Source organism: Hoplias malabaricus, chromosome 13, assembly GCF_029633855.1.
Source record: "Hoplias malabaricus isolate fHopMal1 chromosome 13, fHopMal1.hap1, whole genome shotgun sequence".
Taxonomy (NCBI): Eukaryota; Metazoa; Chordata; class Actinopteri; order Characiformes; family Erythrinidae; genus Hoplias; species Hoplias malabaricus.
Genome location: NC_089812.1, coordinates 14,691,178 through 14,718,282, shown reverse-complemented (window position 1 = coordinate 14,718,282; position 27,105 = coordinate 14,691,178). Strand labels below are relative to the sequence as shown.

The following is a 27,105-nucleotide window of genomic DNA, read 5'->3' as shown; positions in this document are numbered from 1 at the left end:
CACGCTCCTCGTTTTTCCTCCTTCTCACCTTTTCTCATTTTTTAAACTTTGTCTCTGTCACAGTCACTTGCCTTTCTGTTTCTCTTTGACTTTTTTTTCTCCCTCTTTCTCCTCCCCCCGTACTGAACCCACCACCCCCTCCCATTTCTGTCTCTTAAGCTTTAAAAGCCTTCACCTCCTCTGAGTTCATTAGTTCATCAGCTTCACTGCATTAGAACAGGAGCACCACAGAGGAAAGAGTGTGTGAGTGTGTGTATAGAAGGTGCGTGTGTGTGTATAGATGCTCTAGAGATGAAGGCTCTTCAGCTCATCCTATTCCTCACCGTATATTTGCGTGACCCCAGTGTGGTGGCGATAACACAGGAATTTTTCATCGCTGCTGTGGAAACAACATGGGACTATCTCAACCTGGACACCACGGACCCGGGCGCAAATCAAAGGTAATAATAACCCTCATACAACAGAGCGGTCAGTTTATTAGAAACACCTACCAACCTGCTTGTGTAATATTTCTTGAAATATTAAAATGTCATTTGAAAATTGTTCACTGCTTTAATAAATTAAAGCAGCTATATTCACCAATTATGTGGGATGTTTACTGACCTATATTTTTATCTCTTATTTTAGGAGATTTGCATCCGGTATCCAGAAATTTAAGAAAGCGGTGTACACAGAATACACAGACTCTTCATTCACCACTCAGAAATCCAAACCTCCATGGGCTGGTCAGTGCAGTAGATTTGATTCCTTATGACAATGCAGTTCATTTAATATTTTCCTAGCTTCTGTTACTGATTACTCTCAGCTAGAAAAGTTACTCAGCTATTACCAAGTAATAAGGCAAGCAGAATTATGTGTAACAGTCCTCCAGTTAGATACAGTCAAGCCAAAGACCAATGTTTCTATACTTACAATAAACATACAGCACAGCAAATAGATAGTAGGCATCTTACAAGAAGACAACACTGTGGTGAAGCCTCATATCAATAACACTGACTGGATTTCTTACATTGTATTGCAGGAATTCAGGGTCCAACAATCAGAGCAGTGGTGAATGACAGAGTGGTCATCCATTTCAAGAACAAGGCCTCACAGAACTACAGCATCTCACCCATTGGTGTCCCATACTGGAAACAATCAGAAGGTGAAGTTTACAGGCTTTTATTCCTCAACACAATTTTTTTTGAAACACATCAAAATCACATCCACATTTCAATCCCTTAATAACCATCAGCAGCATCTGTATCAGTCACTTATTTGTATTTATACAAAGTGTGTTCCCATTTGCTGCTGGTTAATAGGCTTATAGAAAGTTTTAAGACAACATGTTGGGACATTTCTGTGTGGGTATTAATGGCATTCAATCATAAACTTTAATGAGATCAGGTACATACACCTATCAGCCATAACATCAACCTCCTGTTTTGACACTGAATGTCCTTTTATCAGCAGCACTGACCACGCAGGACCACTTTGTAGTTCTGCAGTTACAGACTGTAGCTTTATACATATCATTTAAATATCACTGTGTTTTTATATAAGCCGTCTGTGCTGTGCCCAAAATAGGTGCAACTTAAAGTAAGTACCTGAATTCAGTCATTTTAAGTGGTGTCAACCCATTTGTTGACGCAGTGAACAAAAGAATGCATACACAGCAAATTCTCCAGTGTTAAATCAATGCTATTAATGTTAACTAAACACTGAGAGTATTAAATTATTACATTAACAGTGTTAATTTATCACTAATAGCGTTGATTTAACACTGGAGAATATGCAGTGTACCTCCAGACACGGTCCTGTCTGTGTCACACAAAGTTTACCATGACCTTGTTGATATGGATTGTATCAAATGTAATTTTGCAATGCTGATGTTTATCTTATTTTCTTTCCCTTAAGAAGCCCATATATTGATTAAAAACTGTGATTCTTTAGAAACTCATATCTGCTCAAAGTTGGGTGCGATCTCTGCTGTTATCTGTTCCTATAGAAGGATTGTGTTTTTTGATTTTGGTTTTGTTGTCATTTTCCCAATTTAAGAGCATGAGCAAAGGTTAATAATTTAAGATTAATAAGAAACTTTGCACATATGATAGGAAATGTTAATATTTAGAGAGACTTAATTTGATATTGGATAGGATTAGCAACAATAACGTAAACCCATGCATTACATTAAGAAATGAAAATTAAATACAGATTTTCTGCCATTGCTAGAGAAGGAAGTGTTACTGTGAGATTGTGTAGACTGGAATCCAGCTCTGTGTTTGAGAAATAGTACATTTTTATTGGCTAACTGCTGATCTGAAGACCAATTCCACTCTCTGCTCTTCCTAATGTTGGTAGTAACCTGATGTGTAATGTACTCAGTTGAAGTCTTAACCAATAGGAGATACCATACAGAATTTGGGTTTTGTTTCCAGCCAAAAATTCACATATTGTCAAATACACATATTGCTAACAAATATGGAGAATTTAAATACAGTTAGTGTAACTGTAGAAACTGTTGAAGCAATATTTGTGTTGTTTAAATTTAGCATTGTCACAAAGCTCTCCTGTTGTTCAATAGAATGGATCCCCCACATGGGGGTGGCCATGTCTTAAACAGATGTAGTAGATTCTTTGGTACGTCCAGGTCATTAGATGTCAGTATAATGACCGAACATGACTGACAGCTTCTTGATTGTCCTGTTCTGATGTGTCCAGGTGCTGGATATGACGACTCCAGCTCTGTCCAAGAGAGAGAGGATGACGCGGTCCTTCCTGGTGGCTACTACAAATATGTGTGGGACATTCACCCCAACAGTGGCCCAACAGTAACTGACCCCGAGTGCCTGACGTACTCCTACTCCTCTCAGGTGGACATTGTACGGGACTTCAATTCTGGACTCATCGGTGCTTTACTCATCTGCAAGTCAGGTCTGAGGATCAATTCTAATGTTAGATTTCATTGCTATTGCAACAAAACTTGGGATCTCGATATTACCTTTCAGGAGAAGGGGATATCTTCTTAACTCTTAATGGAAATTAATGGAACATTTCTTTATAATTTAGAAGTAGTTTTGATCATTTATATTGATCTGTTTATAATAAAAATGTGATACAGGTTAAAGAAGGTTTAGTAATTTCAAATGATGCCCAAAAATTTGAAAAAGGACAAAAGTATTAAAACTGTCCACAGGTGTGTGTGAGTGATTAGGTGAGTGTGTGAAACCATCACAGGTGTGAGTGTGTTGGTTTATGATTCCCTGAGATGGGCTCATGCCCTGTGGTCTATAATTCAGCACAGGATCCAAACCCATCACTGAATCACTATTAGAATCTGGCCAATCTGACTTTTACCCTGTGTCCAGGTGCTGTGACGGGGGAAAGAGAGAGGAAGACTCCAGAGTTTGTGCTGCTCTTTGCTGTGTTTGATGAGAATAAAAGTTGGTACAGAGAAATAAGCAGAGGGGATAAACCCAGAAAAACACCCAGTCGACAATTCCACACCATCAACGGATACATTAACTCAACATTAACAGGTCTGGACTAGTTTGTTACAACATCTTTATCAACACAAATGTATAGAAACACAATGTTTTACACATCATTTTTGACCAGTATTTTTCTTACCATTATCATCTATGCTCGACCAACCTTGTAGGTGTTTTAATAGGGTGATTACCCCCTCTTAATCTCTGGAAAGTGTTTACATTAAATATTTGAACATTGCTGTGAGGATTTGATAACATTCAGCCACATAAACATTAGTGAGGCCAGATACTGATGTTGGATCATGAAGGCTATGTATCTCAGAAATACCAGATGTGGGTTTAAACCCCTCAACCTGTTGCTGCGTCACAGCTACATATATTTCATTAATAAATGTATTATTAATGTATTAATAAATGTTGAGTAATGTAAGAAAAAAAATTAATTACCTTCATTCTTTACAGGTCTGAAACTGTGTCTTAAAACCCCAATTATTCCATGGCACCTGATTGGTCTGGGCTCCACTCCAGACATTCACACCATCCAATTCCAGGACCACACCCTTAAAGTCATGGACCACAGGCGGGTTACAGTAGACATAACACCCATGACCTACACCACGGCTCTGATGAAGCCCTCCATTGAGGGGAAGTTTCTCATCTCCTGCAGGATTCACTCACACCAGCAAGGTAACACCCAAAGACTAAAGACAAAATGTTGAAACGTTTCCACAAATATTTGACCATGTAGTGCACATTATACATGTGTTTTCTTGGTGTGTGTGTGTGTGTGTGTTTGTGTGGTCAGCTGGCATGAGTGCATATTTTACTGTGGAGGATTGTCCAGAACCTGTGGAACTGCCAGACAAAAGAAATGTCAAGCACACTGAGGAAGAGGAGGAGGAGGAAGAGGAGGAGGGGGGGGATAAAGATTACTCAGCAGACGACCTGTTTTCCACCATTGTGTTTCAACCGGGTGGGCCATCATCTGTCCTGAGGTCCACTGGGAGGGGAGGACCCAAAGTCTGGGTCCATTACATCAGCGCCGAAGAGGTCACCTGGGACTACAACCCTCAGAGTGACAGGTATTAGACAGATATTTAAATAATATATACATACGTACATATGTAGTCACTATAGAAATTGATAATTGATTAATATTACATTTTGAGCAATTTATAATTAATGCATTCGTTTACAATTTGTTTACATTTCTATGAAGCTGCTTTCTGATACCATCAGGTCGTAAGAAGTGGTTATAAATAAATTTGACCTGACATGCTCTCGAGCAGTCGTCACTACGCTGGTCTAAGGTCATTACGCTGAATTCAAAATGTCGGCCTGAGTTTCTTTAGTGATTGTGTAGCATTAAAAGTTTTTGGATGAGCTGGATTCACTTAGATTCAGAACTAATATTATTACTATTTACTATTTACTATTACTAATTATTATTACTAATGTTATTAATGCTCTCATGGCTAACTACAGTCAAATCCTCATGATAATTTTTTATATTTTTTATAAAAACAGAAGTAAAAGGATTGTTAATTGATAGTAAAACGTGTAGACACAATACTCTAATGCATTCAGTCCACACCTTTTCAGTTTATATTTTTTTGTTTTGACTGTCATTCCTATTTGTTTAATATTTGTTATATTTATTGTTGTTTTCTTTTTAGATACTTCTAGATATCTGCATTCATTTTTAAACTGAAGTAAACATTAAATACTACATAAAAGTTCGTATAAAGTGATATTTTGTTTATGTTGTTGGCTAACATATGCTACATTTCTCACATGGAATTCACAGCTTTAATTTGAAGCATGATTGGACAGCTCAACATGCATAGAGGAGATCGTTAACTATCATGTTTTAGTGTATGTGTATGTGTTTGTATGTATTTGTACACTCAAGATCTCTGTTTGGTTCTATTCCAGGTCCCTGGGGTCAGACCGTTCAGCAAAACGCTGGGGTAAAGTTTATAAGAAGGTGGTGTACGTGGAGTACACAGACAAAACCTTCACTGTGAGGAAGAGCAAAGGCAGCACTCTGATTGGTCCAGAGCTTACCGGAGAGGTTGAGGACCAATTCCAGGTGAAGTTTATACAGTGTATATACTGCATACTTCATGATCACAGTGAATTTGTTTCAAAAGCTTTTAATGGTAAAGATTTATTTGACTAAAATGTAGAGATTTATAGATAAATTTATATATTTATTTACCAAAATTTATAGAAGCGTTATTCATTTACATTGATCATGGTTTTTCAGATAATTTTCAAAAACAAGGCTAGCCGACCGTACAACATTTATCCGAATGGACTCGCCAGTGTTCATCCACTGAAGAAGAGAAGTCAAGGTAAGTGCCTATTTGTTTTGACACTATAAGGATATAATTGATATTATTAACGTCACCCATCCATGGTTTTTACCTAGTGGCTGATTACTGTTGTATACAGACACTTTCTCAGACTTTGGACCATTTTGGTTGGTCCTCTCTAGAAAGGTCAGCTGGCTTTTTCAGCCAAGGGATTGTCTGGCAGACAAATCATCGAGAAAAAGGGATATTAAATCGTTTTATAACTGATCTGTTAGTTAAGATGCATGATTGTTAAATTGTTTAAAAAATTTAGTTTAGTCAAGTCCAGGTAATGGTACATATATACGTAATGGCATCATATAATTTCACCATAATGTCTTCTGTGATGATAAACCTCAAATGTTCATCTTAATTATTTCACTGCCCCAAAGTTTTACAAGTTTTTAAGGACCTAGTTTTCCTTGGGAAATGAAGGCGTTGCTGCTTTCCTGTTATTGATGTTCTTTTTCCAGTGAGGTTTCTCTGTCATCACCATTCTAGACCTTTATAGTCTTTTAGTCCAGAACATGGGAAATTCTAATTCCCTCAATACTCATAAACCTTAAACCGAACCATGAACTCATGAACCTCCAAGGTTTATAACACACCACAGTCTGGTGGTGTCTTCTGTTCTTGAAATAGCAACTCATCCATTCACATTTATTTCATATGTTAAGAAACTTAACTTGTATTAACAAAAATGAGGATTTGTAAATTGATTAGAGTTCAAGAGTTAAAATTTTGAATAACTATTTTAATGGACAAATAATAAATGATTGCATGTGTTCCAAAGTCAAAGAAAACCTCTGAATACTGCACCAGTACTCAGTTACCATGGATGATAAGTTTAATGGGTGTTCCTGCACTCTGAAAAAGAATTGAAAACCTCCAACCTCACAATTAATTTATGTTATAACGTATTGTGCAGGTACTGATTATGAGACTATTCAATGATGATGAAGGGTGAGGGTTAGAACAAGCTCCTTCCAAGAAACACAACGCACGTCAGCATCTTTTCAAAGCACCATTATTGCAGTAGACAACTCAAATCACTTGGAAGAGAACATTAACTGCCAATCTCAGTTATATCATTTAATACATGCCCAGTTTCACTTTTTTAGTAAGAGTTCCTTACCATTCCTTACTAAATTTGTTCATATAAACATTTAATGCTGGGATATACTTTAAAGAAGAGCTTCATGATGTGATGTATTCTGATTTATGGGAATAACTCTTCCTATTTTGGCTCTCTGTGGCATGAAGAGAAGCAAGTGGACCTTCGCTCTCTAGCTGTACCTCCTGGGGAGATTATGATGTACCTGTGGAAGTTGACCCCAGATGATGCTCCTGCTGACGCTGACCCTCGCTGTCTGACCCGTCTGTACCAAAGCACAGTGGACCCAGACAGGGATGTGGCATCTGGGCTGGTTGGACCCCTCATCATCTGCAAATCACAGAGTTTGGATAAGCGAGGGAAAGTGGTGAGGCAACATTAAAATATTTTCCCAATTTTATTTCTAGTTTCATCATAGCCACCTCCACTCATAAGCTAAGTCTCACAGTATCCATATCATGTTATCAAATATCAAATAGAGACTGAAGGCACAGCATTGGCCACTCAACATACTTGGAGAAGTACATTAACTTAACTGATCAGCATTGTGTTGAATGATGGAGGATAGGGAGGGTTACCCACTCAGCAAGAGAAATTGACCTAAATGTCACTTATAATATCCTGACTTGTAAAAGAAGTGGTGTACGGATTTGAAGAATTCGTAAATGGATGGAGGTTTAAAAATGTAGATGAATAGATGAATAGATAGTTGATTTTATGAACTTTCTTAACTTTAAGGTGACTTCAGACAGAGAGCGCCACCTTATTTTCTCTGTGTTTGATGAAAACAAAAGTTGGTACCTTGAGGAGAACATTCAGAACTACAGCGAAGATCCCTCCAAGGTTGACCGCTATGATCCTCGTTTTTACAGTTCCAACATCAAGTACAGTAAGTATCTATCTGTCTCTCACACAGACACTGTTTTGTTTAACTTCAAAAAATCTTATGCTTAAGCCTTAATGGTATTAATTACTTTTCAATCAAGTGAATTTAGCCTGACTTGTTGCATGCACAATCGCTATTGAAACCTGGTCAGTATGTAACTAAACATCCTCCCTGCAGGTGTGAACGGTTTCATGAACAACAGTCTGCAGTTTAAGATATGCGCTGGAGACGTTACTCTTTGGCATGTGGCCAGTGTGGGTATAGAAAATGACTTCTTGTCTGTGTACTTCATGGGGAACCCATTTGAGAAAGACAAAACATATGGCACTGTCCTCACACTTTTTCCCATGACTGGAGACACCGTCACCATTGAGATGGAGACTGAGGGTAAGGGTCATATAGTTTCAGTACTGACTTTTTACTTCAATTGATTATTGCAAATGACTCAGTGCAAATGTTGTAAAATATGACTGTAATTCTGGGGTCATGAAACAGGAAAGTCAACATACGTGCTACACGTGTCAACATAATCTGGATAGTCAGATTAGATTTTTACAGAAAAATAATTAACTATTCAAAGATGTTATGGCATTTCCAGCTGTTTCTCAAGCAGGTGGAATACTGAATCTTAATCATCATTGGTCGTCCCTAAATTATAATCATTTCACAATTATTTCCTCAGGAGAATGGGAGATTGGAGCATTTGACCCTGTGTTAAAACAGCGAGGCATGAGTGTGCGCTACTCTGTGATTAACTGCGAGAGAGTCCTCCCCCTGGCAGACAATGAGGATGAGGAATATGACTTTGAGGATTACATTGAACAGAACTTCCCGGTCCCAAGAGGCTTCAGGGATAGGAATCGAACGATGGCCATCCGGGTGTGTAAGAGGCCACCCAGGAACAAAACACAAACAGACCTCCTAGCTGGCCATGGGAACTCCAGCAAGGAAACTCTGGGAAGTGAAGGGAGAAAGAACACGCTGGTTTGTGAGATAAAACTCGTCCCTGTGGAGGAAGCTGAGGATCTGGACATTCTCTCACAGGGCGGAATTCCGCAGGACATTCTGGATCAACTGGACATGGAGAAGGGGAGAAGCTCCTCAAAACATCAGAGGAGATCTGCGTCAGGAGAGACTGTTCCCGAAACACAGGACGATCAGCTTTTCTCTGGTTCCCACCAAACAGATCTGGAAGTGGATGATGAAGAAGATCTAAATCTGATATCGACGGAAACAAACATTATTCCAACAGAGAAATCCAAGGACGAAGGTGAAATGGTCTCCGGCCTGAGGAAGAATACCTCGCTTGATCTGTTCAAGCAATTCCTTCAGAGATCAGGGTGGAACATGACCTCAGACTTTAGTAAACCACTGGATGACTTACAAGAAGACCCAGAAGCTGTGTTAGAACCTAAGTCCAATTTGACTGAAAGGAGTCGACGGGAGACCTGGGGTGTTAGTAAAGAGGCAGGTGACATAGCAATACCCAAAGAGGCTTTGAGTGATAATGACATCCTGAAAGATGAAGTTCTACAGATTGACAAGATGGCAGAAAGCCTGGATCCTCACAAATATCCTCCAAAACATCGACAACCCATTCCCTCTTCGAAGGCCCAGGATTCTCTATCAAGCTCCTCAGGGAACCAGACACACCCAGGGAAGACCTTGCAAGTTGAATATGATGATTATGAAAGTGAAGGGAATGACTCTGTGGCAAGCTTCAACACCTATGGTGAATTGGACATCAGGTCCCCGGAATCAAGATTTCGTAGCTACTATATCGCAGCAGAGGAAATATTTTGGAATTATGGGATTGACACACCTCCACATCTCATCAGTCTCAGGTGTAGTACATATGTCACTGTCTGTAGAAACAGCATAAATGTCAATGTGACATTTCTTGTGAAAGCAAGTTGATATGAAGGGTGGGCAATGTGGCAAAAAAACAAAACAAAAAAAAACATTGAAAGCATTTCAAATGGGAGAAGACAGGCAACATGTTGGAATAAATAATGATGTAAAATTCAACTGATATCCAGTCTGTATTCATTTCTATGATGATTCTGCTTCCAATAATAAAACCTAGTGACCTGGATGTGTCAGAGATTCTGTACTAAACCACTTGTAAACATGGCTTCCCTATTGGGACCCAAACTATGGAGCAGAAAACGAGTTTATTTCAGGACCTTAAACCAATTTCATTGTTCATGTCATTTCAGCTGCACTTCATAGAGAAATTGTGAAATATTAAATAATTTATTTAATTTATAATTAGATCTTGCTAATAACAATGACTTCTCTTTTAAAGCAGTTATCATACATACACTTTGCTGATGATCACAGACTCCCCTGTAACTGTTAGAAGCAGTCATTCTATGTTCTAGATGTACGGTCCACCCCTAGTTAATATACCACAAAATGAAAGAAAATATAGTACAAATTCATATTGAAGGGTTTCCTTTTTTGTGTTTTGCAGGGAGATGAGGCGAGGAAAAAGGAAGTTTTTGTCGTCCTACAGGAAAGTAGTGTACAGAGCGTACCATGACAAAGAATTTCAGAATCCAGTAAAACGTGGTGAACTGGATAAACATCTAGGGATTATGGGTCCTCTCATTAAGGCTGAGGTTAACGATGTCCTCACCGTAAGTCTGCTTAAATCTTCTTGAATTACATTATCTATGACTAGAGTTAGTACTGTTGGTTAAAGAATGTACAGGATGATTTTATTTTCACTGCCAAGAATGTACGTAGTTATCTTCAATCAAATATAAGTTAAAACAATATTACATTAGAGCATGCCTGGTTAACATCGGGTATTAAATACAATATTAAAACACATTAAGAGAGATTTAACATTTATGGCACTTAGCAGATAATGTTATCAAGAGTAACCAGATTTAGATATTAATGCAGTTTTATTTGTCTTTCTCTATGACTTTAATTAGTGTAGCTTGGTGTTCTTAGCTTACTCAAGCAAGGACTTGAACCCTGCTATGTTATGAACTATGTTAAACCTACTGCTGATGGTTTCTGATCTCTGTTTGTTCTATCAGGTGGTTTTCAAGAACCTTGCCACCAGGCCTTACTCACTGCAACTTCATGGTGTGTATGATAAGACCACAGGGGGTTTTGGCCCTGGACAGGGTTCTGGAGCGGGGCTACGAGATGTACAGAACCCTGGGGACCCGGTTCCTCCTGGGGAGGAGAGGGTCTATAACTGGAGAATCACTAAACGACAAGGTCCTTCAGCCAAAGACTTTGACTGCAAGGCCGGGGCATACTACTCTACAGTAAACATGGTAAACACAGCAACAGCCTCAAGAGCAACACTCTTACAAGCATAACAAGCATATGTATTTTAACTTCATACATTAAATGTGTTCATATAATTATTATTTTTTTTGCATGTGTCTCATTCTTCCAATCAAAGGAGAAGGACATAAACTCTGGTCTAATAGGTCCTCTGCTGATCTGTCGTCCTGGGACTCTGCAGAGTCGTGCCCAGCTACAGCCCGGAGTGCAGGATTACTTCCTCCTCTTCACCATCTTTGATGAGAAGAAAAGCTGGTACCTGGATTACAACCTCGCCAAGTTCTGTACCCCACCCTGTCGGGGCAGAGAAGATCCCTGGTTTGAAACCAACAACAGATTTGCAGGTGCAACTAACAATGAATAATATAGAAATGATAAAAATATTGCCATATATAACCTTTCATAATGAAGACACCAGTAGTAACTGTTCTAAAATGAATATACAAAAACGTATAATAATTTTATTTTCTATTCTTCTCTCTCTCTCTATGCAGCGATAAATGGATATGTTGCAGAGACTCTGCCTGGTCTGGAGGTGGCACAGCACCAGGCCTCTCGATGGCATCTGTTAAATGTGGGGGGCTCAGGAGAATTCCATGCCGTTCATTTCCATGGAATTCCCTTCAGTGTTGGTAAAGACCAGGAACACCGCTTGGGAGTCTTCAACCTTTATCCTGGTAATTTTTTGGCAGTTTAAAACCTGCCCCAAATTCTAAAGGGATTTCTGACTTATCCAAACTCATGAGAATTTTCATATAGACATCTGCCATCTTATATTCACATGCTGAGTGGGAAGTCAATGTCTGGTCTCTTGGGAGGGCAGAATAAAATGTGGGAAGGACCAACATTTCCACTAATATACACGTGTGACCGGACAGGCTATGAAAACAAAGAGCAGAGAACAACACACCCAGGTGGTGTGTGACTTTATTCTCTGCTCAGGACACATTTACTCCACTAGATTTTTACATAGTAATAAGTTCTTGCTACTATAGTAATGGTTAAAATGCAGTATATATTAACTTTAACAATTATCATATGCCAGATCTAAACTCTTTCTCTCTCTCTCTCTCTCCTCCAGGTGTGTTTGGGACAGTAGAGCTGAGGCCGGCTATAGCTGGCACGTGGCTTGTGGAGTGCACCATAGGAGAAAACCAGCTTTCTGGCATGAGGGCCAAACTCCTCGTCTACAATCCATGTAATAAAATAAATAAATAATAATAATAATAATAATAATACACGTTATTTTGTAGATTGATTTGTAATATGTTCTAATTAATTTCTGTATGGTTTTGCATTGCAGTCTGTATTCAACCCTTGGGAATGCAGACAGGATGGATAACAGATGACCAAATTACTGAATCTGATCATTACGGTAAAGCTAGTACAATGTTATATCCTGCCTTTATTGTCCATTTATTCGAAATATCCTTTTGAATGAAACCAGTCTGTTTCACTTAAATTAACTCATTTGATATAATTTCCTTTGTTAGGTTACTGGGAGGCAAGGTTAGCTAGACTTCACTTATCTGGATCTATTAATGCCTGGATTGGCAATGGCAAGGCTTCCTGGATCCAGGTACAACAACACTCTTGTCTGAAGTGGCAACACATGTTTATTGACACTTTCCCAAGGCACTGCACTCTTATCCATGTCTCAGAAGATTCAGTAGTGACTCAAACTGCTCTATCTGCAAAGCACACAGACATCTCACACTGGCAAAATAAACTTAGCGTTACACTAACAGTTTACTCTGTAAATTCAGAACATTCTGAATCTTTGAAACAGGTCCCACCATGGTATGTTTTCTTTTCTGATATTTTGGGAAATGGAATATTATTTTGGTGAAAACCAAAGTTTATGTTTTGAAGGACACAATGAGTTCCCACTTTTTTGCAACAGAGAAACTTTGTCCTTTACTAAAACATAACATGTCTGGTGAGACTGAGCAAGTACTGATTTGCCTCTTTTACAAGTGAAATCAAAATATAAATCAAGGAAAAATTATATCCATTTATTTTTACTATTTTTCTAACACAATGTAATTGAAGCGGAACATGCTTGTAGTAGAACGCTAACTGCCCCGTTCTATGTTATCTACAGAGGTCTTACTCTGACACTATGATGAATATTGAGTCAGAATAGTATATTTTATCCATTTATCATTTATCTTGTTTGTACTTGGTCACATAGCCTTAAGCTTTAACTTAAACACTCCCAGCAACTCTGCCTTACCAATGTCTTGTTTTCCTCCACATTTGTTCATATTAGGTGGATTTGCTGCGGCCTATGTTAGTGCACGGGATCCAGACCCAAGGAGTGAAGACCTCGATGCATATGAACAAGATGTCAATAGTGACTTTCACCATCAGCTACAGCCTTGACCAGAAAACCTGGAGGGTTTACAAAGGAAACAGCAGCGAGTCTGTATATGTTAGTATCAAGGCCAGTTTAGTTTAGCTTATCACAAAGATCTAAACCTGAGTAGCTTATCCCAACATCCAGTGCCAAAGTTTAAACAGTTAGCCTTAAAGCTAACCTTCGTCCTCCAACACCAACAATTAGTTTTAAAGCTAGTCATCAACTCCTAGCCCAAATAGCTTGTCCAAAAATCGTAGCCTCAATCTCTAGCCTTAGCACATAGCCCAAATTTTGAACCCCTACACATAGCCTTAAGCTTTAGCTTAAACACTTACTGAAACTCCACCGTCATATCTAGATCTAAAGGTTTTGCTTTTTTTTAAAAAAAAAAAAACAGTCTGGTCTTAACCTAGCCCTAATTTCTTTCCTCAAATTCTGATACTTAGTTGCAAGACCTAGCATAAATGTGGGAGCCAACAGCACATAGAGTCTGGCCCCTTAGCAATACTGCATCCTACAACTTAGCAAAGGAAACCTTTAAATAAGCATTTTTATTACCTTTCAGAAATTTAATGGAAACATGGAAAGCTACAATATAAAAGAGAATATCTTCACACCTCCGATCATTGGTCAATACATCCGCATCCATCCACTCACCTACAACAACCGTCCAGCACTGAGGTTCGAACTGCTTGGCTGTGACCTCAATAGTGAGTATACACCTTATACAAGCACATATAGAAGAATATATGTATGTATTTTTATAATGTAATTATACATTGCAAAATAAATTTGGGGCATAATTATACTGTAATGTGGTTAACAATTTAAAAAATATATATTTTGGGATTTTTTTTGGGTGTTAAATGCCCTGGCAGCCACTGTATTTGCCCTGAAACAATATAATTATTTGTTGAATATCTTCCTCTGTAGAAGAAGCTGTGGAATGATTGATTGATTTGTTTGCCAACATGTATCATCTTTGACATACACACATACAAACTCTATAATGGTATTTAGAGTCTGCCAGTAACTGCTGTATTTCTGGACTTGGAATGCCAGTTTTATATATATATATATATTATAATTGCACAGCAATGAACACATATTAATCTTTTAGGAAATGGCTGTCCCTCTTAGGTTTTACCTGAATTCTCCTGTTGTCATTCTGTAATAACACACCACGATTCTCACTGTGACCAGATTTAATTTTGGGCAAATTGAATTGGCCCTTTCATTATATAATGTAAAGTAAATCATTTTTAAATGGGGCAAACATGCAAATACACCTATGACAGTATTCTAATAGTTTTTCTATGGATCTTAAGTTGCATTTGCATTAAATGAATCATATCTAGCAGCTTTTCAAAAAGATAAGACTAAGAATTAAATTAAAATATCCAAAACAACAGAATATTGATGATCAGAAAATAACCATGAACTGAAGCATCCCTTCTGGAATAAATATGAAAAATATGCTTTGTGTTTAGGGCTGGAATGTTTCATTTCCTTTGTGTGTGTGTGTGGGTGGGTGTGTGTGTGTGTGTGTGTGTGGGTGTGTGTGTGTGTGTGGGTGGGTGGGTGTGTGCTTGTGTGCTCATGATTGCTGTTCTTGTGAAAGAATGACAACTTTTTTAAGGTGACATTTTTCAAATCTAAGGTGACAGTTGATTTTCAGTTTCCTGTTTCACCCCTCACTACTGATAAGCAGTGTCAGATATGTGTAGTTATAAAGTGTAAACATGTGAAGTTTTTCAAAGGGTTTTGATGATAAATGCACAAACATGTCTTAACAGCGGGGGGTGATAGGAACCACATGTCTGAAGCATTTAATACTTCTGGAGATTGAACTCAATGAATGTGTATTGCTTGTTCCAGGTTGTTCTTTCCCATTAGGGATGCAGCGAAAGCAAATTCCCAACAGTCGGATCAGTGCCTCTTCTTACCATCAGAGCTGGATGCTCTCCTGGAGCCCTGATCTGGCCAGACTTAACCAGGAGGGTCGAGCCAACGCCTGGAGACCAAAGGTACCTCCTTCTACCAATTAAATAAATATACAACTTAAAATACAATTTACAATCACTGCCACACAACTCCACTGTCCTCATCACTGTCTTTGAGGAGTTTTCTCAGTTTGTATTTTTGGATGTTCTCCATTTGAAGCAGTTTCTACCTACAATCCAAAACACATGTTGGTAGGTGGAGTCACTGTGTGAAACTGTCCACAGGTGTGAGTGACCGGGTGAGTGAGTGAGTGAATGAATGGTTAAATTTATGAACAGTATTAAACTGATTTATTTTATCCCACTGGAGTAGAAACTATACTGTAAGAGGTATAGAGAAAGCTATAATCATAACACTACCGACACTGCTGTGCATTTATAGTTTTCAGTTTCTTAGCACTGCAGTGTCTTACTTTTTCTGTTACATTTGGTAAATAATTGGCAAAGAATTAGCTGCTAGTGCCATTTCTAAAACAATGTTTGCCCCATCACTTATAACAAATGAATTTTATCAGTGCCTTGGCCAGGCCGGCAGCTCCTTAGTTTAAACACCATTGTGGTAAGCTTCCTCTGGCCATCAGTCTTTGTGGGAGTAAGATGACTGGCCATTTTCTCACTCTTTGAGGTGTGTGATTGTTATCATTCTTTCCACTTCCCTCTGAAAGCAGTCTCTCACTCACACACACACACACACACACACACACACACACATACACACACACACACACACACACACACACACACACACACAACCCATCTACTAAATTTACAAGCTGTTAGTATTCAGTGTAATGAGTTTATATTCAGTTCCGTTGGGAATGCCGCCTTTCCGGTTTTGCCTTGTTTAGCTTTGAATACACAGTTTGTATAATTTCCATCAAAAAGCATGAAATAAAATGGCATGCTTCTGGATGCCCAATGGCAAGCATCACTTGGTGTCACAAGTGTTGGGCTGTGGAACAGTGGAATTGCATTCTTCAGAAAAAGCTCCATGAAATTCCTTCAGGATGATCTAAAGTGGTGTTTGTCATCTAGAAATAATCATTCAGCAGCAGTAACCGGTTTGTCACTAATGCTGGAACACTCCTTGGCAACTTAGATTGCCTGGTTGGGCTCATTATATTTCACTAATCTATGTATGGAAAAAAAATAATGAAGGGATCAATTGGATAGATCACAGCCATCTTACACCTCTGTCTCTGTCTGTCTCTCTCTCTCTCTCTCTCTCTCTCTCTCTCTCTCTCTCTCAGAGTAATAACCCCCATGAGTGGCTGCAGGTGGACTTTGATGTGGTGAAGAGAGTGACCGCTATTCTGACTCAGGGAGCCAGATCCATGCTCACACACATGATGGTCACAGAGTTCACAGTTTCTGTAAGTGACGATGGACGAGCCTGGTCCACCGTCATGGAGCAGGGAATGAAACAAGCGAAGGTCATTCTTGGTTAAATTAATCAAATAAACAGTGATTTTGAAATGAAACGTGATGAAGTTTGTTGTCTGTTGAGAACTTATATTCACTCAGATACTCAACAAACCTGACATACTTTTGACTGTGTGTGTGCGTGTGTGTGTGTATTTATATATATTTGTGTTTCTTTGTAGATATTTGAAGGAAACATGGACTATGATGAAGAGAAGCTGAACCTGTTAGAGCCTCCGTTGTTCACCAGGTTCATCCGAATTCATCCAAAAGGCTGGATCAACGACATTGCGCTTAGAGTAGAGTTCTTGGGCTGTGATACACAACAGAGACTGTGAGAGAGAGAGAGAGAGAGAGAGAGAGAGAGAGAGAGAGAGAGTCACTGACACTGAATGTAAAATGATTCTTTTTTTCACTTTACTTACTCTTGAATATGATTCAGTGTTTGAACTTTAAAAAGTAAGTAACCTGGTTGCCCTAAAGGCTTCATTTAATGATGAATTGATAAATTCCGTGTTCTAAATTGTTCCCTATTCTCAATGTGGACCACTATATAGAGTACTACTAAGTAAGGATGATTTTGGACAATATATTACATAGGTGTAATAACTTACTCTTTACTGAACTCTCTCAATCTCAGGATCAAACAATGCAGTGGATTATTGGTATTCTCTGTCTACTAGGTTTAAATATGCGCTAGATATTGCAGTGCAGTGTGGGATCATGGAACAACAGCCAGAACCCCAAAATAAAAAATGCTTTGTGTGTAATCCATGCTGAAAGATATTACAAGGGCTTATTTAGATTTTATTAGAAGGGTAAATAGAATTCTCGAGCTGTATATAAAACCTGGTTTAAATTATGAGTTGATAAATGCAGAATTTCGTTTTATATTTTGTTAGTCACAAACACAAAATGTACACCTTATACATGTCCAACCGATATTTCACATTCATTTTTAAAACAGTTACCTCCTTATCCTTTATGATGATTCTGTTATTGTTCCATTAGAAATCCCACATGTTTTTCAGCATCCAGGTTATTTTCTTTTAAAGCAAAACATCAAACAATTTTGTAAAAGGTTGCAGTGCTTGCAATGAAGATTGCATACTTGTTTCATGTGTTTTCTGTCAAATAAGCTGCTTATCCAAAGTCAGTATAATCGTCTCGTATGAACTGCAGGGAGTAAATTGGCATTGTTAGTAGAAGTTTATTATTATTATTATTATTATTATTATTATTATTATTATTTCTCTGTATTCTGTACCCCTGCTTTTAGACAGACTCATCAATGAGAAGATTCCTGTAATCTGTGCTAACAAATGATACTACTGAGAAAGATTGATACTGTAGCCTTAAGCCTTTGCACTGTGAAAGGGAATCCTATTTTTATTTTATATGCTTCATATTTAAATAAAAATATTTAATATTAAATAAAACCACTGTTTCCATTTTTGTTTTTCTAGTACATTTGACAAAATGCGAAAAAAAAGTGAAAGTGTGTCCGGTCCAAAGTTTACTGAACATTTAAACCTAGAAAAGACATAGAAACCATTAAAAAATGTTCACAAAAAATACGCAAGTTTCTCTGGAGGATGTTTTTATTTTTTTCTATAAGCATTCCTCCACAGGGAAAAATCATACAATATCCTAATATTGTAAATAAATGTGTTCTTTCAAGTCTTGTGTCTAGAACGTGCTGTCAGTCTTGGTGTTTTGGTTTACATTAATCACAATAAAACAACATTTTTAAATGTAATCTGAGGATGTGATATAATGCAGATGAACACAAATACAATAAAACAGCAAGATTTCTTGTTTTGATAAAGAAATAGATTTGGACACATCCATCCAATACTTTAGGGATGAGTAAAAGTGGTGTTTATTGTCATCCAACTACTCATCCAACATTGTACCTAACCTCACTAATGCGTTCATGGCTGAGTGCCATCGACTCCTCACAGAAATGTAGAGGAGTCAACGTACAGCTAGAAGATTAAAAGCTGTTGTCCAGGTGTCCACAAAAGCTAAGGCACACATATATGAATACTTATCATGTTTGGTTTGACCTGCCTCCAAAGGAAAGCTTGTCATTCACATTTGGAAAAAAACCATGTTCACATCATAAATCATGTTTATTATTGGAGCTTGCTATTGTGTTTATAAATCACATGCCAGTGTTTCTGCAGCAAAAGAAAAACAGGTCGACTAATCATTGCAATGCTTTTGCATCCCTGCCCACAACTGAATATGCCAAAACAAACGGAGGCATGCCAACTTCCACATGAACAAACACCTGGAATGTGGGAGTTCACCTAATCAGCAGGTTATTGCTTTGTTTTCCAGTTAAGGCTCACTTCAACTTCAACTGAGGCAGTTCTTTTGATTTAATAACATTTAGTCTTGAGTATCTTGTCATGGATTGCAGGAGACTTTTTTGCAGCCTCTTAATTTCTCTCGTTTCTGCCCACGTTTGTGACACAGAGCTCCGCAGCTTCCGCAACATTAAGAGTCTGAAAATAAATGGATTTGGGGAGAAGTACCCTCGGCATGGTCTTCTTTTGATATATTGGTTCGCCAACCAAGTGTCTCTCCATCCAGGTGAAGACTTCTTGCGTCTTCGGTTCAACCCTGCTCAGACGGACTATGGGTTTCAGCTCTACAAGAACAGTCTTGTCTTTTCTCCTGGAGGGAATGGGGAGAGAAGAGCACTTCCATGCCTTAACGAGTCCATGAACAGAGTATACTATTCAGTGGGAAGTCTGCAATCAGTGACCATTCGTTCGCAGATGCCATCTTACATCACCCAAGACTTTCACAACTTCCCAGAAGATCTGAACAGGGATTTGGATCGGATTGTGGTTCGAGTGCAAAAGAGCAGACCAACGACAGCAGACAAAGTGTTCGTTACACAAGAAGTGAACACAGAACACGGAAGGATCTATGACCCAGATCAGACCTACGAGATCAGCCTTGATCTCCTGAAGCAAGTCCAGGCTCTCAGGAAATCTCTTGAGTCGCATCAAGCTGTTAAATCCGAGGATGAATATGACCGTTACCCTCTGGACGTAGCTAAGGTGCACCCACAAGATCCCAGACTTACCCTGAACAAAGAGGTCTTCCTAGATCACATGAAAAGAGTAGGACATCTCAAGACCATTTTTGCCAAACAGGATCTGAGATGGTTTCTGAGTTTGGCGGGGTATGATGTGGATGCTAGATTTGACATCCACAAGAAAATCTGGGCCTGCTCATCGAGTGACATCTTTCACAGGAAACGCTCTGTAGATGACCATCAGACGTTGTGTGAAGGCCACAGTGTGGTAAAGCTGGAGGTGAGAACTACACCAAATGGTTGCGCAAGACTCATCTGGCAAGGACTTCCCAAAAACCTAATCAAAATGAACCCTGAATTAATAATTGTAAAAAGTGATTCTGGGTTAGATTTTCTTGGTTTCATTCCCCTTCTAGGCCAAACATCAGGATCCATAAACACTTTGAAAGAGTTAAAGAATGGACTTCAACCCCAACTGATTGTCTACAAGTTCGTCAACGAGCCAGGACTGATGGGAATACGTTATTCTATAATCTGGAGAGGGACCGAATTTGACAGTGCCAACAGAATCATTCCCTCTGACCTTAGCGGCTACGATGCCAGCCTACAGCTCTTCACCAAAGGTGGCTACGCCTGCACCCGGCTCTACATACAGAAGTCCTTCATAGACTGGAAAGAGGAGTTCTCCCATTCATGGGTTGGATTCTACGCCAGTGAAGAGGATGATGACAACAACTATTACCACTATCAGTGGGTCTCCAACTTTCTGGAGGTGGGGGAGGAGGAAGATGAATCTAAAGATTATCTCATCTACGAATACCAGTCTCCTATGGGAATTGCTCCAGGAGTTCAGGCTCGGTTCTTGTTTACTGACAATTCGCTAATCTCTCGTTTTCTTGCTTTATTTAATGTTCCCCCCATTGTGGAAGCTTGTACCCTGCCTTGGGAGAAAGAAAATGTACTCTAAATAATATACTGATTGCCTTAGGAAAGTAAAGAGGGAGCACTTACCTAATTTCACTTAAATCTTACTAAACATATTTGACTTAAACCGTTGTATTGGTTACAGTCTTGGTTACATACAGCACCCCCTAGGGATACTGTGGGTGTAGCTTGGTTATCATATTGTGTGTTGTGTGCATGTAATCCTCTTTGTATCAGGTGCATGGTCTACAGAAATATGATGAGCCACAAGCTGGGGTGGGTGCTGTGTATTTTAATTTAAATATAAAACAACATGATCTGCTTAACTATCTTGTAACAGACAATGAGTTAAAGGCTTGTTGTTCAATTCTGGGCTGTCCTTTAAATGTCCTAATACTTTTAAGAGGATAGGTAAGATTTACTAATGTCCTTCCTCTGACAACACATACTTAAGCAAGACTTTCCTAGGGTGCTGAAATATTGCAATCTCTTTCTCTCTCTCTCTACTATATATCTCTCTCAGATCAGTCAAGATTAAGGAAGCTTTGATTTCACCTTTGATTTCAGTACAGTTCAATAAAAATTAAGTGGACTAGGGAGAGCCCCAGCAGCAGAAAATCCGTAATCTTACTTTTTTTATTTTTTGCATGGTTTGAACCATATGACAGATGTTATTACACTGAACAAATTATCATGTTCCAGAGGTAACCTAAGAGTTTTGCATGAGGCCTGTAACTGATATACCATAGTTTTCCTACTTTTAGGAAATCACTTTATGAATTTTATTAAAATTTTTGTGCGTTAAAACTAGTTTTGATTCATGTAATTTTATCAAAAATGTAATGAAGGCACCACAGGCTAAATATTAAACTGAAACTATCTGTTCTGTGTAAAAAAAACCCCAAAAAAAACCCTAAAAACCAGACTCAGAGAGCTGATGAAACATCTGTGTGTCAAAACGGTTTCAGAACATACCACAGCAGAGGAGAAGCTTCAGACTGTGATCTGTTTAGATGGCACCTATATATATATATATATATATTCAGGGCGGCACGGTGGTGCAGCAGGTAGTGTCGCAGTCACACAGCTCCAGGGACCTGGAGGTTGTGGGTTCGATTCCCACTCTGGGTGACTGTCTGTGAGGAGTTGGTGTGTTCTCCCCGTGTCAGCATGGGGAACATCCTACAGTCCTACGTTGGTAGGTGGATTGGCGACTCAAAAGTGTCCGTAGGGGTGAGTGTGTGTGTCTGTGTTGCCCTGTGAAGGACTGGCGCCCCCTCCAGGGTGTATTCCCGCCTTGTGCCCAATGATTCCAGGTAGGCTCTGGACCCACCACGACCCTGAACTGGATAAGCGGTTACAGATAATGAATGAATGAATTATATATATATTTACATTATATTAATATTATCCCCTATAACCAGCTTAAAAAACCTGCATATAATGTAAAGGTCCTATACCAACATAAGGTTTTTCCTACATCCATGTGTCCAAACCCGTAATCATTTAAGAAACATTTGTTCTAATAGCATGTTTTATATATTTTCATTAAATAACTGTTGATTTTACCAAGTCATAGAGCATACTCTTGTTTGTAGTGGTGGCCTGACATGCAGCAGAAGCTCCTTGAGTGTGTTTGTGTGAGAATGAAGAACTGAAAGATAGAAATACTATTTCCACACTCTCACAAAGATACCATTGACATTGAAATTGACATTTGTTATCAGTTGTGGCGTGAAAGGAAGTGTTCTGGTGGGCTTGTTTGTGAGAGAGGAAGAGAGAGTTGAAGTCCCAAACCAGAACCCTCTGCGGAAGAGATTTGTTCTCTCCGTGCGTAACCTGTTATCTGAACCTAAACAGAAGCAACTTAAAAAAAAACAAAACAAAACAAGACAAACAGAAACATATGTTGTGCTTTCCCTCTTCATATCGCTCTTAGGTCACTGAGTAAACGCAGGGTGCTGATGATTATAAACTGGCCTTTTGACAAAGTGGGACTTGAGGACATGTTTGAACTGGATTACTTGCTGATGCATGGTCAGATTATAATGCTGACATAATCTGTTTCATGGTTCGAGTTAACCTTTTCATAATTTATGAAGCTTAAACAAATAGCAGTGAATGCTTGACCCAAATGTGGCACATCTGCAGTTCTGTTATGGCCCACATTTGGCCTTAAATGATGGCAATTGCTTGGGTTCAGTTTGGCAGCTACAACTCAGCCACAGATCCCATCCAGATAACAGGTGTGTTGTGCAACAAAACAAATCTGGGCCAAATCAACAGTCGGCCCATGTCTACCCCACACAACACCTGCTGTAAACCAAGTCAAATTTATCTAGTAGAGCCTCTGTCTTTATGGGCCTCTTGGAATTGTTTCCCTAAAAACATCTTAGTGTTACGATCATTTTAACAAGGAGCGAGTGTTTTCAGTCTCTACTGAGGCTTACTCTACCACCTACGAGTCTTATGTCTTAGGATGATTTGGGGAAACCTGAAAGTCTGTACCAAGGTCCGAACCAAGGTTTGTGTTTTTGTTACACTGTATACATTTGATCTGGTAAATCCTGGTTTCACTGCAGTTTAATGAGCAAACTAAAGAACTTTACACACTTTACCATGGTCCCGTTTGATCCGGACCGAGACCACCTCTTTTGGTCGGGCCAAACTTTGGTTCTTTGGACCGAACCATGGTCCGAGGCACCTTCCACATCTGATATTTTGGCTCGGACCAAACGGAAAAGTCAGAAAGTCGAGACCAAACAAGGTAACTGTGAAAACACCCTAAGACTGAACACGTAGAGGAAATAACCAGAAAAAAAACTGTTTCAGTAAAAAATGTGGTGGACTACTGACCGAGTCAGACCACACAGGATGTTAGATAACAGTTGGCACAGAGTAGCAGACACAATGTTCCCAGGCTATTAACTTGATGCTCTAAATGCTTCCACAACAGTCATCACTTCAACCTTGCCTATCAATAACTGACACAGGTTTTAATATCCACTTTTCTATTAGTTTTTCTGTAACGTCATATTTTGAAAGTGTGTGGAGGTCTGTAACTCGTATGATGAGCATTTTTAAACAGAACTGCTAAGCAGTACTTAAAGCACCTTCACATCTGATGTTTATTTCACCCTGCAACACATTATAAGTTGTTTCACACTTCTCCGAACACATGAATTTAAAATGAGTTCAATTTAACACGATTCATTTTTAATCCCTTCAATGCAATTAAATTAATTCACTACGCTCCATTTGAGATTTACGTTGGAAGCTGCACTCTTTGTCTACACCTTCTTATACAGCATTTCTTCTGAAATGAAGGGTTTTAACAGAGATTATAACCCCCTTTGCTGCAGTAACAATGTCTACTGTTCAGAGGAGACATTTGTTTGATGTAGGAACATTAGAGAGGTTAGATGCTGATGATGGAGGACTAGTTCTGGATCAAAAACACCACTCCAACTCAATCCAAATATACTAGAGGGAGCTTTGTAATTCTAAAGCATGAAGTTTCACTCATCCACAGCTCCACAGCACAGGTCTGAGGCCCTTCTAGGCAACAATTGCCATTGTATATTGGCAACGGATTGCTATCTCTAGACTTGGTTAAGGAAATCTGGTACTAAACTAAAAAGGAGACAGAATTCCTGTAGATACCCTTTATTTCAGAAGACACTTTTGGCAAATTTGTGCCTGGAAGCTTCATCTGCAGCCAGTTAAAGGACTACAGGTGCTTGATACACTAGTACCGATCACTGTGCATGTTTTCCCTGAACGTAACGAATGAGCAAGTTAAACTTGGGTCTTTTCGACTCATTTACACATCATGTCTCAGTGTGTTTCACTTTCCATGTCTCATCGGAGCGTGACTCAACAGAATTAATGTACAAGGTGAATTCTTAGCAGTAAGTGGGAGCTGTTTGGCTTCAGGTAAGTGTTCCACACACATCACGTAGCCAAGATATTTTGCTTGGACATCTGCTTTAGTGGACAATGTGACTGGCTGTGGCCGAGACTGGTAGACAAATAGAAGCAGCCTGACTAACTCATGGAGACGATGAGAGGAGATGAGAAGGACTCGAGGATTCCACAGATGAGGTTATACTTGTGGTTTGTCTTTTGTGGTTTGAGATAATTTCCCTAGAGTTATCCCACTGGAATGTGACTCCTGGAGTGTGCTTTATCAGTCTCTACTGTACCGAACAAACCTGAGCATTTAAAGCAACAGAGTATAAGTCACTCCAACTCTGGGCTGTGGAGCAGTGGTGAATTATCAGTTAATGCCTTAATATTTTGGATCCAGACCTAATCATCGAACATGAGTACAGACCTCACTAATGTTCTTGGTTAAATAAAAGCTTTTCCTCAGAAAGGAAACCATATATCAACTGAGGAATGTCTTACGTTGCACCTAACAAGGGGAACATAGAGAATTTTCCTTTCTTTATCAACCACATCCTTACATCATCTCCTTGCTGCTACTGGCATTAACTCAGACTGAGACTCAGACCTGGCAGATCCGTGTGGACTACTCCGTAGTCTTTTAAAGAATAAATAAAGAAAAATGAGTAACTTGTGAATAATGCTTTATATGACATATGTGAATCATCCATTGACTAAACGTAGCCTAGGCACCTCCCCCACAGAGCTCAGTGACTTCATCTGGAATAATTTCCATATATCTATACTCTATACTCACCGTAGGAAGTGGTTTATAGTGTTTCCTAAAACCACATTTCTAAATTTAGCTGCTGAAATCATGGCAACTTTCACAGAATCACCCCAGGTACATTGAGCAGCCAATTCTTCCTCAGGAAAGTGGCTGGTGCAGCAATTCTCAAGCTTTACCAAATGACACAACACATTTTACACATGGAAATCATCAGTGAGTCATTAAGCAGATACACACATTCTATAGAAAGACATTTAAGTACATGAGTGAGTGAGTTCTTTTAAAGTATGAGGGTGACTGGAAACATATGTCTACTCTCTAAGAAAGAAATATGACGAGTTTGAATTCCTGACCCGGACAACCGTACTGTAAATGTGCTTTTGTCATCAGTGGCAGTGAACACAAACACACAGAGTGGGGGGAAGCTAACCCAGCACCCACAAAGGCTTTGGGGGTCATGTGTCTTGCTCAAAACCCCTTTAGTTAGGGGGGAGAGAGCACGGTTCCTTACCTCCCCAGGCCGTCCAAATTTTCCTGCCAGTCGAGCAGACAGAACTGGACACAAGCCTGTTTCTCTAACTATTACGTCATAGCTGGCCCTATAACAGCCCTGGGGCCAAACTCTTAACGCTACATTTGTCGTATGTGTAAAATGGCAAGCCATTCTGTATCAGAGCAAATGCCATAAATACCAGTGTTAATGTATTATACACTATATGGCTAAACAATTTCATCTGTATGGACAAAATCCAGCATGTTCCCTGAAATCGAGAGCTTTACTAAGGAAGTACGTCTCTGTGGTAACTCGGCTCTTTCTCTGAAACTATGCATTTCACATGAAACCTCTGTAAAATGCATCGTTTACATTAACGAATTAGGCGGAAATGTTTAAACACCACTTAAGTTCCCCTTTAAGGGAAACTGTGAATACTATGGTAAAGACTTATTCAGTTACAGAACTATACGCTCATCAAAATGAAAGTACTACAAAGCTTTCTTTGAGCGATGAATCTACATTTCAACATTGTAAATATTTAAAAGGCTAAATTAAATGTTTTAATAAATTAGCATGACTCTTGGCAGCCATTTGTAAAATTGATTTGCTGTTTAAAAAATGGGAAATTACCGAAAGAGTATTAAGTCCCTTTGTATTATGCCGTAGAGCACTGGAACTGTGTTTTCTTGTGGGATGGAGCTCCACGCCGTAAAGTTTGAGTTGGAATGATGTGTGGGTCAAGAGCTAAGCTAAGTAGCATATCTCGCTGACCTCACTAACATGGCTGAATACAATCACATATTTCCAGAACTATTCCAACATCTACCATTCAACTTTTGCAGAACAGTAGAAGCTGCTACTGTGTAAAAGAGGACAGATTACCAACTGATACCCTTTGTTTCAGGGCAGCACGGTGGTTCACCAGGTAGTGTCGCAGTCACACAGCTCCAGGGACCTGGAGGTTGTGGGTTCGATTCCCACTCCGGGTGACTGCCTTGTGCCCAATGATTCCAGGTAGGCTCTGGA

General features: G+C 39.1%; 2 protein-coding genes across 2 annotated transcripts; both read left to right on the top strand.

Annotated features, from left to right (window-relative positions):
- The first annotated feature begins 239 nt into the window (after nucleotides 1-239).
- On the top strand, nucleotides 240-18,304 carry f8 (coagulation factor VIII, procoagulant component). Its single transcript, XM_066642119.1, has 25 exons — nucleotides 240-440; nucleotides 628-725; nucleotides 1,022-1,144; nucleotides 2,701-2,913; nucleotides 3,348-3,518; nucleotides 3,933-4,157; nucleotides 4,276-4,552; nucleotides 5,406-5,562; nucleotides 5,740-5,827; nucleotides 7,091-7,308; nucleotides 7,680-7,830; nucleotides 8,005-8,214; nucleotides 8,510-9,671; nucleotides 10,304-10,469; nucleotides 10,881-11,126; nucleotides 11,258-11,483; nucleotides 11,634-11,816; nucleotides 12,221-12,337; nucleotides 12,443-12,514; nucleotides 12,633-12,718; nucleotides 13,412-13,573; nucleotides 14,067-14,211; nucleotides 15,380-15,528; nucleotides 16,755-16,937; nucleotides 17,109-18,304. The coding sequence occupies exons 1-25, from the start codon at nucleotides 292-294 to the stop codon at nucleotides 17,262-17,264; spliced, it is 5,133 nt and encodes a 1,710-aa protein (XP_066498216.1). The 5' UTR covers nucleotides 240-291; the 3' UTR covers nucleotides 17,265-18,304.
- Nucleotides 18,305-19,343: 1,039 nt separating this feature from the next.
- LOC136664448 (uncharacterized) lies at nucleotides 19,344-22,965 on the top strand. The gene is made up of 3 exons (XM_066641630.1): nucleotides 19,344-20,839; nucleotides 21,143-21,181; nucleotides 22,845-22,965. Exons 1-3 carry the CDS (start codon nucleotides 19,344-19,346, stop codon nucleotides 22,963-22,965), a joined length of 1,656 nt encoding a protein of 551 aa, XP_066497727.1.
- The last annotated feature ends 4,140 nt before the right edge of the window (nucleotides 22,966-27,105 follow it).